The sequence below is a fragment of the Bacillus rossius genome, chromosome 1 (assembly GCF_032445375.1).
Source record: "Bacillus rossius redtenbacheri isolate Brsri chromosome 1, Brsri_v3, whole genome shotgun sequence".
Classification (NCBI taxonomy): domain Eukaryota; kingdom Metazoa; phylum Arthropoda; class Insecta; order Phasmatodea; family Bacillidae; genus Bacillus; species Bacillus rossius.
This window is the reverse complement of record NC_086330.1, coordinates 85,960,128-85,978,174: the sequence shown is the minus strand read 5'-3', so window position 1 is coordinate 85,978,174 and position 18,047 is coordinate 85,960,128. Positions and strand designations below refer to the sequence as shown.

Genomic DNA, 18,047 nt, shown 5'->3' with positions numbered 1-18,047 from the left:
TATTCTTCTGAGAGTTGAGAAAGATCTTTCCCCTGTATACGTTGTAACAGGCACTGTGAGGTAAAACAATAGGAGTCTTCACATTAGGGTACAACTGTGTTGAGGATGCCATGATGGTTTCAACAGCTGACTTTGGTTTTTGTTCATTGTTGCACCACAACAAATGACATGTACTGAGCTCACCTTCAAGTTATGAAAGACTTCCAGGCAAGTCTGAAGCATACATTTTGGCAGTTTTCATAACTTTTTCGTAATTGAATATGCTTGAAAATCTTGGTATTACACCTTTAAGATGTGTAACAACCTAACAACATTATCATTTCCAAACCTATCTTTGAATTCCTGAATGAGGCAGTCAATAAATGGATAGTAAAATCCTATTCTGTAGTATGCTTCTACATCTGTTTCAAGAATATTACATCGATGGGTGCTTCTTGAAGTATTCTTGGAATTTTTACATCTATACAGTTGTTCAAAGAAAATTGCACACATTCCTTAAATATTCTGCTGAATGTTCTTTATTTCTGGACTCTTCGATCGCTAACACTGTAGCTTTTGTCATGTCGTCTGCTTGGCCAATATCTAACTTTGGACTCTGAAGTTGTCTTGACAAGGGTAAAGTGCATTTCATCACACTGACAATGACATGCAAAGCGAGAATAAATTGAAAGTTCATTATTGAATGGTACAGTCCGCTGGTCTTAACAAGAGCTTCACCAGTGATTAGTGTCATTGTTTCCTCTAAAAATGAAATAACTGCTGGTAGCAGATCCTGAAACCTTACAAAGGCATCATGATGTTCAATCCAACGAGTTTTGCTTAGTGACAAGAGTGTTTCTCCTCCTGTTACATCTGAACAGTGATCTTGTATTTTTTTTCCAGCAACTCTAATCGTTTTGGTGAGTCCCTCACAAAGTTAGTGGTTTCTTCCACAACACCAATCATGTTTCTCACTGCTTGCACTTGATTCCCACAGGCTTTTACAAGAGCCAAGTTTAAACAATGACTATAACAGTGTACATATATAGCGAGTGGTTGTAGCTCACTAACATAGCTCTGAGCTCCCTTGAATGCCCCTGACATGTTACTGCCTCCATCATATCCTTGACCTCTTAGATTATCCAAACTAAGGCCCAGCTCTTCTAAAACACTGACAATGGTGTTAGATAATGACTTTCCAGTAAGATCAATGACTTTCACAAATTTAATGAAATCCTCCCTCACTGCACGTGGATGCGACTCCAAGTCAACATACCGTTCTGTGCAGTCGGCATTCAACTTCTGACCTTGAATAGGATGGACACAGACGTCACACGGTTGCTAGGCAACAGGCACCTCCCTCTCCCCCAATCGCACCATAATTTGTAAAGCTCAAGCTTGAAGCGATGGATCCCCCCACCCAACCCCACAAACCACCACATTCCTTCCGCTGATTGATCTATCGCCGGTGCGGAAACGTCTGTTATATAAACAAACAACAATGACCATTATTGGTATTTATTTTTTATGCGCGAGTAAATATCCGTAATACTTCTTGTGCCCCCCCTCTAAATTCGCGCCTGCCGCTGAGCAGATGTAACCGACTCCCACTTGTTGACACTGAGTGAACTTGTTTTTTGTTGCCGTGTTGTTGCCATCTCAAGGCACTATATGTGTGTTAGCAGTTCCAGCTGTTGCGGCGTATCACCTGTCGGCAACCAAGTGAACCTCCAATGTGCACCACACAAAACTTGTTTTATTGTGTATCTTCACATTCGTCATGAAATTTCATCGTCATTTATGTAAAAACTAGCTAATCCCGGCGAACTTTGTACCGCCTAACAGTCAATGAATGTCGTGTTAACGTTTAGCTAAACTTAATTTAGGATTTTATCAACGTAATAAAAAATAAAATGAATACTAAAAATTCAATAAAAGTACAAAGATCAAGTAGGTATTTCAATGGCATGTCAATTGCCAATTTATTGAAGCTATGTATATTGCTGCATAGGTTGCACTAGGGTTGATTCTCTTCAGTGAAGCACCTTGTGATAAACAACATTTTTTTCGTTTTGTTATCAGGCGCAAGAACAAATAAAGTGGATGGTTTGCCGACATGTGAACATGCCACGTAAAATTGACCATGAGAAAAACACGCATTTTCAAGATTCAGACCACAAGCACTTAAGGATTGGCCTTGTGATTTGTTAATCGTCATGGTGAATGCAAGATGAATCAGAAATTGAATTAGTTTAAACTTAAGGGCATATTGGTTGGGATCATTGGAATCTTCGGAATGAGAACTTCCTCTCCTTTGAATTTTACTTTGATTATCACGTGGATCAGATTGATCATCAGTTTTCTTATCACCAAAGGGTCAATCCATATGAAGTGGTCCAAAAAAAAATTTATTGGAAGCTTCATCAATTTTAAAAAAATTGATATTTTGAGCCTTGTTAACATTATGTATTGACAATTTAAAACTGACACAGTTAATTTTTTATTCTCATTAGTTTTATTATGGCAGCCATTTTTTTGTCATGGGGCGCGACAATTTTTACATTTACAAGGGTTCGGCTACATTGCTATATCTTGGCTCTGGTAGGCCATATCATGATGAAACAAAATCTGAGGGGTTAAGCACATTTTAAGTTACAATTCTGATGACAAACCATTTTTTTTAAAATCAATCAATCTTGCCAACTTTAAAGGTTGAACTTGTGCCTTAGAATTGCAAAAATTTGCATTTTCATAAATTTTTTTAAGAGTGAAGGCAGTATCTGTTGGGCTTCAAAATATTTATGGATGTGCTTATGTAATAGTAGAGTAAATACAAATTATTTGGAGTGTGAGACTTCAATACTTTTTTTTTTACAATTTTGTAAAAACCAGTTTTTTCAGATTTTTGCTTACTTTACGGCTTAATATCTCTGGTGGGCAGTTATCTAAAAATCTTAAATTTACACACAATTAAGTACTCCATGGTACATAACTCCTGCAAAAATTTAGACTTTGAGATTCAACTGGTTCGGAAGTTACAGCCTTGCCAAACTCGTAATTTTTTTTATTTATTTGCATAAATAAAAGCAACCCTAGTAATTTTATATACGTTCTTAATTATTTTATATATATGCTGTAAGTGCTGTACTAAGTCATAAAAAGTATTACACTAAAGTTTGTTGCCAAAACACATGTATACTATGCACAAAAATATTAATTATAACAGTCATTCTATATCACATTTTTAAACAGACAAATGATTTACGATTTTAATTTGTACCTTATTTCTTATGTTTGTTAAACAGCATTGAAATTTCTTCAGATAATGATGCTGAAATGTTGTGTGAACGTCCAGTTGCTGTGGATAGCTCTGATGGACTGAGCTTCCTCAACACATTCTTAAGCGGCACCCACACTCTGTCTGCACATGACATCTTAAATGATGTTCTAGGTCCAGCTGGGTTGTAAAATTTTACGTAAATATCATTGTTCACAAAATTAACTTCTTCAATGACTCCTAGCCACCACTGTTCGTCATACACACAGGCGATAATGTCATTGTTCCGAAGATTCATGGGGATGGACTTGGTTGAAACTGGAAGATCCTCATACTCTTCTGATTTGGACGTTGCATAGCATCTCATTATAATCTCGGTGAGAGGAACAAAGCGGTGAAATTATCATGTTCCAGGGAGCCGTTGGCAGTTGTCGAACCTAGGTTTCAACTCTTCTTGTCGAGCGGTAATTTCCTCTTCTTTAACATATATATATTTGATACCTTTAATAGTCTGTGTACAGTACATATACATATCTTCAGGGGAAAGAATGTGATCCTTGACTGTTCTTTGAAGACTTGCCTTTGTTACTTCCCTTTTTGTTGTTCCTCCAACACCATCACATGCATTTTTTCCATGTGATGTTGCGAAGAAATTCCACTCAGCACTAAGACCGAAATCATTCTTGTGGTGACAGACATTAATTAAATTTTTCTTATTTTTGTACTGACTTGATGATCCATCTGAGAAGTAAATTATATGTTGAACCGAAGGAACAGTGTCTTTTAAGTGTTTCATAAGATGAGATTGAAATGTATGCACTGTTGTTGTGTTATGGTCCAAATGATCACTGATTACACAAACACATTGGGTTAGAAGTTTATCGTTTTCTTTGTAATAATACACAAAAGGATGAACAGTTGCTTGGCGATTTACCCAGTGGTAGCTCTGAATCTCGTCTTGGATAACAAATGTAAAGTTTTCTGCGAAGTCTGCAAGAACAATGCACTCTGTTTCGTTAAGTTTCTCCTTCTTCTCTCTCAAATGCTGACTTTGAATCTTTGATATAAAATGATGAGTTTTAAGTGAATCAAGTTTTTCAATAAGGGACAGAAAGAATTCTTCTTTTGGCTGAATAACAGTTATCATTTCAGCTCTATTTGTTGTGGTCCATTGTTGAAAAATTATGTTGTCTGGGATGGCATCACTTTCTTCAAATTCATCAAACAGAGATACTAGGGCTTCACTTCCTGGACATTTAACACATTTGCCCATCATACACTCGTAACTACTCATATCACAAACGAGTATAGCAAGTAGGTCTTTGTAATCTTTCATAAGCTTTGCACCGTCAACCATTAGCTTAACATTCTGATGATAAGTACAAACACAAACATTGTGTGTTCCCGATGATCCGGCTGTGACACACCACTTAGGTCTGAGTTCAATGAATTTTGATCTTCCAATTCTACAGTCTGGATGTTTAGATTTAAATTCCACAAACAATTCATTCAAATTGCAAAGCACCAGCCTCTTCTGCTTTTGACATTTCATGTTATTTATTTTTACAGATAAACAGTCTTTTTTTCCGGGACAAAGACGACTGTATTCATCACTTTCATAGAATTCACGGACTGTAGTAACCACCTCTGATTGAATGCCAAAACCCTTTTTCTTTCCCAACTCTGGTAGAATGCCCTGATCTTTCACTAGGTCTCTTGTCAGTTTTACCAAACGATCAGATACATTGAACTCTTGAGTTATTCTTAGTCGACTCCATGAATTTGGAAGTAAACTAATTATTTTCACTTTCATTTCTTTTCCTGCAACAGCACATTTATCCTTCAGTTTCTTGATTAATTCGTCAAACTCTTCTACAGACTCTTCACTTGCTTCTCTGTTTTCCATCACTTCATCAAAAGATTCCTCAAGATTTCTTTTCAAAACATTTGAAACTTTACTGATCTTGTCAGCTATTGCTTGTGGTCTTTTATCTAAACCCAATTTCCTTATTTTAGATGCTGGCGAAACCCCTAATTGAGTACATACATTGTCTACTTTTCCCAACTTTTCAATCTCTGTAATAAAGTCTGAATCACATGTGTCCCCGGTTCCATCATTTGCTGTCACAAATATTTTTTTGTAGCATGTAGGACACAAGGACTTACCAGGGACAAGCAGTAAATTGTAGTTTGTTTTTTTATACATGTGTTCAGGAAGTATTTCCCTAAGTCCTTTTGTGATTGCCTTTTTATGTATTTGTAAAGGATCACTGCAATACCGGCCAAATATATGGTGATATTTAATAAGATACTTAATCTCATGGTACTTACATACAGACTTAACATCACTAGAAACTCTGGTAAATATTAGCTGTTGCTGTTCTAAACTAAACACACAGATTTTCTTCAATTCCTGTTGCACTGAACCATAAACACATTTGTGGCATTGTTCATTTGTTAAATGTCCTATTGAACACTCTTTCTCCATACCGAAAAACAAAAAACCTTCATGGAAACACAAACCACCTTTCCTATACCAGAGCTGCTGGCAGACTAACAGGATGGAACAAATACCAGACCATACTAGAGCAAGTCCGTGCCTGTTAAGACCTGCACACTCCAAACAGTGGTAAACATCTCAGGCATATTTTTTTAATGTTCTTAGTCGGAGAACTCTTTTCAATTGCATAGTAAATGCCAATTTTAGGGTATTAAGATTTTTAAAAATATAATTAGAATTTATTATAGTTTCATTGTTGCAAAAAAAAATGCAATTTTACACAAGTTTGGCAAGGCTGTAACTACCGAACCAGTTGAATCTCAAAGTCTAAATTTTTACAGGAGTTATGTACCATAGAGTACTTAATTGTGTGTAAATTTAAGATTTTTAGATAACTGCCCACCAGAGATATTAAGCCGTAAAGTAAGCAAAAATCTGAAAAAACTGGTTTTTACAAAATTGTAAAAAAAAAAGTATTGAAGTCTCACACTCCAAATAATTTGTATTTACTCTACTATTACATAAGCACATCCATAAATATTTTGAAGCCCAACAGATACTGCCTTCACTCTTAAAAAAATTTATGAAAATGCAAATTTTTGCAATTCTAAGGCACAAGTTCAACCTTTAAAGTTGGCAAGATTGAGTGATGTTAAAAAAATGGTTTGTCATCAGAATTGTAGCTTAAAATGTGCTTAACCCCTCAGATTTTGTTTCATCATGATATGGCCTACCAGAGCCAAGATATAGCAATGTAGCTGAACCCTTGTAAATGTAAAAATTGTCGCGCCCCATGACAAAAAAATGGCTGCCATAATCAAACTAGTGAGAATAAAAATTTAACTGTGTCAGTTTTAAATTGTCAATACATAATGTTAACAAGGCTCAAATTATGAATTTTTTTAAAAATAGTCGAGCAACCAGAGCTGGACCACTTATGGACTGACCCCAAACGTGTTCCATTGCATAGTTTTGGTTGGTTTAGATTTCGAAGCATGATGACTACTGAGCCAACCTTAAGTTGTAAATTGTTCAGTGGTAAAGCAGGAAAATCCAAGGAGTTTAAAATTCAGTTGGATAGCTGGTGGCTTCGTTTTCGTTTGCTACACAATCAATATACCGTATTTACTCGTGTATAGCGCGCCCTCGTGTATAGTGCGCACCACAATTTTTGCAACAAATTCCAAAGAAAAAAAAAATTAAAATTTTTTTTCCCCATAAATAAATTTTATTAACATTTTGTGGTACCTGATTATTTAAATTGATGTGTGGTGATGCGTCAGGAAAATACTTAAACTCTGCTGTGTAGACGGAAGATAATGAAGCGCTGTATCGTCACAACTGGTACGTGGTAGGGAGGGTGGGAGGGAGGGAGGGAGGCAGGCGTGCCGCAGCTACGTTGCTAAGCTGGCGCGGAGAACTAGATGACTCATCGGTCGCTGGCTGCTGGGACGAGGAATGGAGGAAGCGAAGAAAGCGATGGGGGGGGAAGGGGGGGAGGGGAGGAACTGGTGATAACATTCTCTCTCTCTCTCTTTTTTTACTAGCTTCTGAGCTGGCTTTTGTAAAGGGGGGAGGTCTAAAAATAAACAAGAGACCATGATGTGCGAGCTTGCCCACGCGCGCACACGTGTGTGTGTGTGTGTGTGTGTGTGTTTGTGCTGTGAGCACGTGTGTGTGCAAGAGACCAGGTTGTGAGTCTGTGTGTGTGTGTGTGTGAAACAGAGGCCTTGTTGCTTGTGGGTATGTGTGGGGGCTGGCCAGAAACGTCACCCGTCACCCGGCAGTTAACGACTACCCTTCCTCCTCGCCTCCTTCCCCCCAAACTTTTTTTTTTCCGTGTATAGCGCGCATCCTTATTTTTTTCCTTTACTTGAGGGGAAAAAAGGGCGCGCTATACACAAGTATATACAGTATTTGAATCTGAAGTACGAAGTTTTTATGTCATCCACATCTTTATTCTTAACCACCAAAATTGCTCACTCACTCAACCATTTGTTATTTTTGTATTTAGCAGTAATGTTCGAGAATACTTTGTTGATGAGCTCGTCTTTCGTTGAGACGAAATTGCAAAAATTCTGAGGAAATGAAATCAATCCGCTTGATTCGTCGACAGGAACACGGTCATTACCGATAGTCAGCAATGGCTTGGAGAAATCTTCAGCAGATGGATCTTTCAGCAATGCAACTTCGTTTGCTGCCAGCTGACATTTCTTCACATATCACCACAGATTTGATGATTTGAGGCAAGCATTTATTTCATCGTCAGTAGTCGCTCTTGGAATGACTGGCAGTGTTTGGCGGAAATCGCCAGACAGTAAAATCACTGCGCCTCCAAAACATCTAGTCATTGCACAGATCTTTCAAAGTTCGGTCAAGTGCTTCCAATGCGCGTTTGTATGCCATTGTGCATTCGTCCCAGGTGTTGTCAATCTGTTTTATTATTTTTTTTTATGTGGTAGTGTTGTAGCGTTAATGTGATTGGGTGATTCATTTTAATTAATTTTAATGATAAAAGAAAACAATAATACAAAATGGGTAAAAACAATTGTCCCAAACATAGCGACGACAAAAGGTTTAGAGCTTTAGTTTTTTTTTACTCTATCTACTTTATTCGTTAGAATAGCTTCGCGGCTATTTCTTGGCGGACATAGAGAAATAACACTCACAGTTTGTACGTCTGTAACTTTGTATGACTATGGCCAACCTGTGTGACATGAGCTGTCAATTGCGGAATATATTTAAAAATTATTTTTTTTTCCGTGAATTTTATCATTATTTTAATAGTTATTCTGCTATTCGAGGCGAAGACGAATACAACAAATCAGAGATCATTAAAATCTGTCCAGCCGTTCTTGAGTTATAAATGGTGTAACTAACCCGACATTGTTTTATATTATATAGATTATAGTCTTTTGATATCCAATGAATTATTTAGAAACCAACAGTGTATTTGATTAACATCGTTTTGGCTATTTCACAGACTATATCAGATTCTACTTATAAAACTATTAGAGTTACTTTTTTGAGCCTTGCAAACTTGTACTTTACTACTTATGGTCTGTTTTTCTAAATGCATATGGGCAGCACATTTTGAGTCGATATTTTGCTTAAAAAACTTAGTGAATTCTTGTGCAAGTTTTTCACTTTGGGTAGTAAAATAAAATTAAAAATTACACTGTGCTGTTAAAATATGCTTAAATAAACTAGCTTGTGTTTTTTTTAATATAAATATTTCATGAATATGTACAAGTGTTAAATTAAAATATCTCAGCAATGCGTTGTACTGCAACATGTTATTTGTTTTGACAGATTAATTATTATTATTTACGATTTATTTATTGTTTGCTCTATGTCTAATGTTATTTATTTTCAGAAACGGCAATTTATTTTTATGTGTATCTATGAGAAAGTGACACTATGGACTTTTCTGGACTATTTGAAATATGTATTGTTGGGACCCCTCTAAGGACTAAATGAACTTTAAGACGGTAAACGGTAAATTTAACGCCGTTATTTTGTAATGTAAATTATTATTTTAATATCTTTTGATTTAAATTTTACGTGAAATTTTGTAATCCGCGCTATTGTTGCGTGCGGATTTCACGTTTTATTAAGTATTTTATGTAACTGATTTTGGTTTTCGGCCAATCACGGCCCGCCATTTGAAAGTTAACTGGTTTAATTTAAGAAGCTAGGAAAGAGAGTTCTATAATGGCCAGCTAAGAAAGCTGTAGCTTGTGATGTCGACGGTAATAAATCCTACAATTTAGCTAATGAGCGGTAGGCATCCCGAACCGAGGATGATTAATTATGTATTCTAGGGAGTCTAGAACATAATTTAGGATTTATCTAAAAAGATAAATGACCTAGGAGTGTAAAACGTGAGTAATTAAAAGCGCCAAAAATTTGTTTCCTCCACTTATGCACATCATCACGTAACTCCCGTTTTCCGTCACATTGCCGTCAAAAACAAATGTAAACATTGATATTTTGAAGTAATTTGACATCTTCTACGATATAAACTATATTTTGATACGAATTTAACTGTTTTACACACTATTACATCAACTCAGAGGTCCTACAAATTGAGAGACTCTGAGCTCTACTGACGATATTTCGAACCTTACTAGCCGAGGAAAATTAATTAAGATTCATAAAAACGAATAATATAATAAAACTGTGTATTTTCGACGAACCCAAATAGACTTCTGTTTATGTATTAAATGTGCGCATCATAACTCCTGATGATTGGAATCCATGTGTGATCTGTGATGCCAAGTACCAGTTAGGAATTTGAATATAGTAACTAAATAAATATTATTAATAAGAGTAAATTTTGAACCCATTTTTCATTTAAATAAATAATTATAAATTTTATTTATGAGTTGTGTTATGTCATTTCTAATTTCATTTGTCCTAGTGTGTATCTATGTGTATTTGTACCTTATTAAATTATCACCTAACTGTGGCTTAGAGAACATCAACCAACACATACCATCAGAGAGCCACATCAAATAATATCGATTTTTTTCACAGTTCAACACAGCCCAACGTGTTAAGTATTTTTGTCTCCATAGAGGTGGGGCCATTTGCTTTTAAACACAGTAATAAGTTTCCCCACAACGTGTAAAGCTTCATGAACTGTGCCGTTATGCTATGTCTGCCGCCTGCCGGCCGGCCATCCTGACCGGTGCTGGTAAGTGACCTGGCTGGCTACTGCACTGGTGTTTAGCTATAGAAGGGGAAAGATCTGAAAATAAACAACCACCAGCCAATGTTTGTGTGTGGTGCATTATATGAGTGCATGTGGCCACATAGCAGTGTTGATGGTTCTCTCTCCCTTTCTTATTGTAAATGTCCGTGAAACCTACACAATCTTTACGTGTCTATCTCGACTGGTTTTCATGATGGAACTATTCCCCAACATTATTGTTTTAGCTTGATATTTCCTATGCTGTACAACTGCAACATTTCATAACAAAACTGCTGCCATCGTTGGTTTTTTGAAGCACAGCATTTATATTCCTCCAATTAGTTTTTGTAGAAAAAATTGACAAGAGTAGCTTGGCACCTTTTCTTTTGTGTGGAAAGGGACGAATCCTTTCTGTTCTTTTCCTTTGTCTTTTTGTTAAGAGGTTGAAGGAAAAGGGAAGGGGAGAGAATGCCACCTCACCCCTTTCCACAGTATTAAAGTAATCAGATAAGGACACAGGGTCAGTACTAGTTCTATATTTCTTACATGCCAGTAAGCTCAGACACGCAACACAAAGGAAAATAAAAAAAATATAAAGTGCTACCCATATTCGAAGGCAACCCTTACAGTGAAAATGACAATTATTTTTTATTTATGCCCAATATTAAAGGCAACCCATACGAAGGGGTGACATTTCTGTGGGTTTATATTGTGCCGTTTCATGTTTCGGCACTCGTAAAATAGTAAAATTATTTATGTTTTCTCTACCTAATAATTATTTTATATTGAGTCTTATAATGTTTACTTGTGTTTAATTACATTTTAAACTTAATTTAGTTTTTTTAATTTCAATTTATTAATGATATTTACTTTAATTTTTTGTATTATATTCCATTAAGCACACAATTCTATTTTTCGTTTGGCTTCAGTCCAAACCTTCCATTTGTTCGCCGGATGTTCTGTGCTAGCCTAAGAGTTTTTAGTAACGCCCGCCTGTCCGCCGTGTCCCGGCGTGCTGTCCACGTGATTGTCAGCAGTTGCTTGCAGTTTCTCCTCGCTTGTTCACGTGATTTCATATAAAAAATCTGTACTCTAGACCATTTTTTTTCCTAGAGCCTTTTTTTAGTACCGTCCACGCAACCTGGTGGCAGTTCGGTAAGCTTCCGATGCTCCATTGTTTTAGAATTACTTACACGTTTCGTCCGTTGTTCTCGGCATTCGTCAAGATGGCTCCGGTCAGTGATGGTGGTTGATTAATGTACTTTTTCGCACCATAGTTTTTTTTTGGTAGACATCTCACGTAGAAGTGGTGTTTTTATTTGGTTCTACAAGATGACGTAAAGTCAGTGTAAATTTCTTCAGCCTCCGAGTTCGGTAAGTCACGAGAAAGCATGAGAAAGAGTGAGAGTATTTTTTTGTTGTTGCCTTTTTTTTATTTAATTTTTGTTTCTCTGCAACCTTATGTTGCAGGAGGTTTAACTTTTTGAATCCTCTTCAAGTTCTTTACGTTTGGGTTATTCTTTAACCTACCTTCAAACATTTTGAATTGTATCTACGTCCTGTCGGCCCGGGAAGCACGGTTCTGCGCCGGCTGCTGTACAAGTTTTCGTCTTGAACATGTCACGGATATTTCTCATCTTCAGCTAAGTCCGTTCCTTTTTTAAAATGAATTTTTATTATTGCTTGTCGTCCAAACGTTTCGTCACCTAACGCTTACAAAAGAAAAAGACTTTCGTCGCCTAATGTTGAGCAAAAAAAGATTTTAATTACCTAATGTTTCCTAAAAAAGGACTTTAATTACTTAAATGAAGTATTTTTGTAATATGTTTTGTTTTGTTCCTGACTAATTTTTAATCTACATTTAAAGTTATAGACTCAACTAGTAAAATCCTAATTATGGATATAACATGATATTTAAATTTATTATAAAAACTAAATAACTAGTATAAAGTAATTGTTTAACATTATTAGCCTGTAATTTGGGTGCACCCTAGGTTTACTATTGATAACAAATATTCCATTTTAATGATAATTTTATGACTTTTGTTTACCTCTTCAGATGAGTCATTGTTTTTTTTTGTTTAGCTCTAAATGTATTTTCTAACTAAATATATCACCACTTATAGATGAAGATACGTATGTTGTTGTCATTTACTAAACTAAGTTCCTTTGGACTTACGTAATAATAATTAATGAGGTGTATTCTGTTGTGAAGCTGGTTTACCCTGACACGTTTCCAGTCAAGCATTTTCTTACATAAACAAATAATTTTATAATATCAATATTAATTTCATTATAATTTGGTAGCAGTAACAAGTCAAAATCAAAATAAACTAATAAATAATAATAAACAACCAGTTGTCACAATATGGTAGTTTACAATTACAGAAATGTTTAAAATTAATAAAATTATAACAGGAAAATATAATTATAAAATGCAAGCGAACAGAATTCAAATACTATTTAAATAATTTGACTAGACTGAAAGAAAAAAGAAGGCATTACTGCTGACATGAAGTGTGTCTCGGCCAGTGTGTGCTAGTGGTGTTGTAATTGTGCTGAGGAGCTTATCACGAGGTTTGTGTGCAGGCTGCTGACGACAGGCACAATCGAGGAGAAGATGTTCCAGCGACAGATGAGCAAGACGGGCCTGGGGGAGGCTGTGGTGGACCCAGGTGGGCCGGGGGTCGTGCGCCTGTCCGACCGCGAGCTCAAGGTGTGTGCGGCGTCTCATCTTGCTACGGCAGTTTTCTAAAATCATTCCTGATGAACTAAGCTGGTTCTTTATTATAGGTCATGGCTGTGCCTTTCCAGTAGCTGTGGATTACGTAGTTGCATTTCACCATTTCTAATCAACTAGTGATCTTCATGAAGTGTGAACTAAAGGAAAACTCTTCAACATTGAGAAAACTGCATCCTACAAACTTGCTAGTTTATTCTGTAGCTGAAAAAACCTACAAATCTTATCACATTTTAAAGGTTTTGGCTGTAGTCTGTTCCATTCCTTCCCCATCTCTGAACTCCCACCCACCACCTTCACTTTGCCTAAGAGTACGTGTCTAGCGAGTGTCTTTCCAGCATGAGCTCTATTGCTTCAGGAGTTGAGTTAATTACTTTACTATGTGGTTCTACTTCAAGAATTATCATGGTAGTAAACTGAATTAGGAAAGTCTCTTTCCAAGACAATTTTTGAAATTGTAAAAAATTCTCAAAAAACATTTTTGTTAAGAAGTATGTGGGTGGCATTGATAGTTAAGAATGGTTTTGCACGTGATGTGAAAGAGCTCATCTTGGAATGTGTGATGATGTGCGTGTGCAGGACCTGTTCACGCTGGGGACTGGCCCGTGCTCCACGCATGCCCTGTTGCGGTGTGGTTGCGAGGGGCACGGCCTGCCAGTCATCGCTGATTCGCCCTCCCCCGATGCCAGAGACTGCCAGCTGGGGGCGGGGCCTGCACCGCCAGCTCCTGGCATCGACCAGCTGGGACGCTGGCAGCACCTCGCGCCACCTTTCTCCCCCGCGCTGCTGCAGGTATGCTCTCGTCTGTGCTACGCCAGTGCCAGAAGTGTGCAGGACCAACATTTGGCATTACATTTTGAGGAAAGCCAGAGCAGCTAAATACAAAGAACTTAACGTATTGACAGTTCTAGCGTAACATTTTTGTTTTTCTTGAAATTTGGTAAGCAAGTTAGTTTAAAATCTAAATTAGTGCAATTGCTTGTGTACAAATGATATCTCTCTTGTTCTCCATACTGTGTACTTTCTAGTAAGCCTAAAAATTATTTTTCATGATTTAAACTGTATAAACTTATTCTAATACGCTTGTCTGATGTGACAGGAGATGGCTCTGAGCGGCACTGCTGAACACATCACCTTCATGTTCCGCAGTTCGACTGAGGATGCATGATGCCGTTGGCTCCATGGAACCACACACCAATCTATGTTGTTCATTTCAAAATTATATTCTGTCGAGTGGCATGAGCAGATGCTTAGCCTAAATCTCTACCATCTGCCTACCATCCATTTCTTAGACTTGTCATTGGTCCATTTAGTGTGATTTGGTTCAGAAACTGAGCTATTTACAAGCCATCATCACTCAAAGGTGTTACTTATTCAAATCACACTGAGAGGAAATAGCATGTAAACAAACACACAACCATTTATTGAGTAGGTACATGACTGAGTAGTCTATCCTAAAAAAGTGCATTGCAATGTAAAATTATAGGATATGTTTTTAGTTATTATTGGCTGTTATTTATATAATGTGTGTGCTTTTAAATTTTTTAAATGTTAATCATACTTGTGTTAAATTAAAATTAAAGAAAGTAAATAATTCAGTCGCCTTTATTGACCATTAACAAAAACTTATAAGATACTTAAATTGTATGAAAATGGATACCAGTGGAGCCTAGCTGCAAGTCTATCTGGGCACAGGTACGTATGGGCAGTGTTGTCGGTCGAGTGATGCAGCCTGTGATATGTGATGTAGCTTGTTGAAATAAAACAGTGTTAGCATTATTGCTGCACGTGCGTGCAAGGGTATATACCTGCCACTCGAGTGGACAGCATGTGCAGATGCGGCAGGATTGTTCCAAGCCAGTCGTGAAAAGGGTGAGAGCAGTTTATGGTCAGATTGCTGCCAGCTGTGAACACTACCTACTTAGTGCTTTGTGCATTGTACGATACTGAACTTGAACCAGTGTGAACCTAATTGACGATGTACAAACATCTTGAGAGAGTGGGACAACATGAAGTTGATAACTTGAGGTTTACGATCATATTGTGAAGTTATGGTATTTTGATGTTCTACCTCATGTAAATCTATTTACCGATTGTAAACAAAAATATTTATATATATTTTTTTCATGTACTTAATAATAGTATTTTTAATTTTTTTCCCTAAGAGCCACATTTATGTATGAGTGAAATCTAAAATTAATTTTAGATTAATATCTGAGGAAGAAAATTTGCTGGCCTTAAGTGGACATGCAGTATACCGCATGAGTTAATGTTTTTCTGCAAAGAAGTCAGCAGGTGCAAGTATTTAATGTGATGGACATTGTTTGGAATGCTTGCAAAGCATGTGCACTGCAGTCTCTGTGACTTGGCCAGGCCTGATGTTCATGTCCTGGATGAGCAGCAGATGTGCACACAGCAAACAAGTGCACATTCCAACATTAGAAAACCCCCCCACTCCCAGATGGCATAAACACTTAGAGAAGACTGACAGTAACCAGTGACTTCACTTGTGAAGTGAAAGTAGCAGACCCTGTAGTTAAAGGAAGTGCAAACTGTTTCATTATTATAGTTCTGGAACAGACAAACTAAAACTGGTTTGATGATGACTGATGAGGCATGTCAGGGTGGTAAGGACAACTGCCTGATGGCTAAAATCCAGACTTGTGCAACATTGTAAAAGGTGAGGTGTCTGGAAAGTAGATACGACCCGATGCCAAGCTGAGTAGGCCGGAGGCTCACAACTTGCTGCGCTCAGTCATGAAGCGAACGAGAGCGGCCGCGCATTCCTCTGACTGTATGCGCTCCTGCAGCTCCGCGTACTCCAGACGACACGCCTCGTGCAGCGCTGCACGGCAGTGCTGCCTCACAAGTCGCTTGGTGGCCAGCACTGACTGCACATGACACATCCTCCCTCTCACTCCATCCCTCAAAAAACACTCGCACAACATCTGTGGAAAGACCAAGTCTTCATAATGAAAGGTGTCAATAACTTTTATATACTTCTTGTAGTTAAATCATTAGGCCTATGCCCAAACCAATTTTATAAGAAAAATACTTTCTTTACTAGGTAAATAGTGGATCCTCGGTATCTATCTGAAAAATATTCCTAATTTTAAAGTAAACATTTTATGATACTAACATAATGTTTCATGTATTGTGTATTTTATGTAAGGTGCCTACCACCTTGGCTTCTTAGCTGTCGGTAGGCAGCTATTTCAACTTAAAATAATAAAAAAAAAGTAATTACCATATTCATGCCACTTTTTAGTTTAAAAATATTTAGTGCGTTTCTTATGCCAGTTTTTCACTTTGGGTTAAAAAATAATAGATAATAATATTGCACTGAGTGGTGCAACATGTGAGCAAATAACTAGACCTGTATGAATATCAGTTTTTTAGTTCAAATCGAATACGAATACCAAATTATTTGCGAATTTGAATATTGAATTTGAATAGTAAGAATGATAAAATTCCACTAAAATATTTTCTTTACAACATGCAACTTCTGAAGAAAAAATTATATTAATTAAAAGGATGGTTACGTTAAGTCCGCTACAATAATTGTATGGAAAATATTGGTTAAAATATTTATATTATGTAATTCAACCATTGTTTTTTTTAATTGTACAGCTAACCTATCTTAACCTTACCTAACCTAAACAAACAACCTTTCAATTCAGTTCTTATTCGCCTACTACTCTACATGTTGTTTCAGAACATTTTCAAGAACAGCAAAATATCTTGAAATCCAATGCAATGCATTTCACAAAAAAAAGTGAATATTTTGTAAAATGCTTATATTTACATATTTAAACCCTTCTGCAGTTTTACACTGTTTGTCATGGAAAAATTCCAAAAACAAAAAAAAAAGTGAACATAAAAAATTTACAGAAAACAAGACTGAATGAGTTGATGTTGGACAAACAGAACCAAAGATGAAACTAAATAAGTATTATGGACAACACAATGATGACAGCACAGATAAAAAAATGTTCTACCTCTAAGTTCAGACAGCACAAGAATTCCGTTAAAGGAACTTAGTCAGGAGAAATAATATAACAACACAGACAAATACAGTGGGTTAACAACTATCAGATGGCTTAAATGCAGGCAGACAACAAACCTGGACAGGTTATATTTTTAAAAACTAGTATATAAATATGCACTTGACAACAACAACACCGAAACAATAATACTTTGAGTAGGGATGCAAACGATACATCGATGTTTTCAAAACATCAATTTATCGTTCATGAAACATTGATGTTAGCATCAATGTTTTGAAGAGCGATACATCGCTGATGCATCGTCGAAAGAGTCCAAAAACATCGACCTCGTTCATCATTACGATTACCCTAGTTTTTTATAGTATTTTGGCTATCATTTCATGAATATTTATTGAATATATAAAAAAAAAATTACGGTACAACATTTAGTTTTTAAGATACAATTTTTTTAACTGTCTATACTTACTATACTATACTATAAAAATTTACATTTTTAAGTAGGTATCAAATATGTTGTAAATACTGAACTATTTGGTTGATTTCAGTATCAATTTTTTTTTTTCCAGTACTTTAAGATGTGTAAAATCATTTGGAAAAAATAAATACCATTAAAAAATTTGTTTACATAAGAATTTTCTTTTAAATTTTGAAAAATATAGGGAAAAAGCAGCGAGACTTTATGGACAATTTCATAGCTTGTTGTACATACAAGCTATTGATTGGTACCGATACGGTCTCGGTCTCGCTAGCTCTATCGAGAAAATTAATGTTACATTTAAAACCTGCACATACACTTCATGCTTTTTCCCTATTTTTTTTCAATTAAAAATAAATTGTGTAAAAATATA

General features: G+C 36.3%; 2 protein-coding genes across 27 annotated transcripts in view; one reads left to right on the top strand and one right to left on the bottom strand.

The window, feature by feature from the left end:
* Positions 1–15,331, top strand: part of LOC134538962 (DNA repair and recombination protein RAD54B-like) — a 78,135-nt gene extending 62,804 nt beyond the window's left edge. For all 19 annotated transcript variants that reach the window (XM_063380646.1, XM_063380690.1, XM_063380604.1 and 16 more), the window contains 3 exons: positions 13,042–13,168; positions 13,772–13,984; positions 14,292–15,331. In XM_063380646.1, the coding sequence (XP_063236716.1) occupies positions 13,042–13,168; positions 13,772–13,984; positions 14,292–14,360 (409 nt within the window). In that variant the 3' untranslated portion in view covers positions 14,361–15,331. The remainder of the gene's footprint in view (positions 1–13,041; positions 13,169–13,771; positions 13,985–14,291) is intronic.
* Positions 14,780–18,047, bottom strand: part of LOC134539051 (enoyl-CoA delta isomerase 2) — a 45,558-nt gene continuing 42,290 nt past the window's right edge. For 7 of the 8 annotated variants that reach the window (XM_063380770.1, XM_063380763.1, XM_063380753.1 and 4 more), the window contains exon 7: positions 14,780–16,083. In XM_063380770.1, the coding sequence (XP_063236840.1) occupies positions 15,928–16,083 (156 nt within the window). In that variant the 3' untranslated portion in view covers positions 14,780–15,927. The remainder of the gene's footprint in view (positions 16,084–18,047) is intronic. The other variant, XM_063380804.1, reaches the window with a different exon arrangement.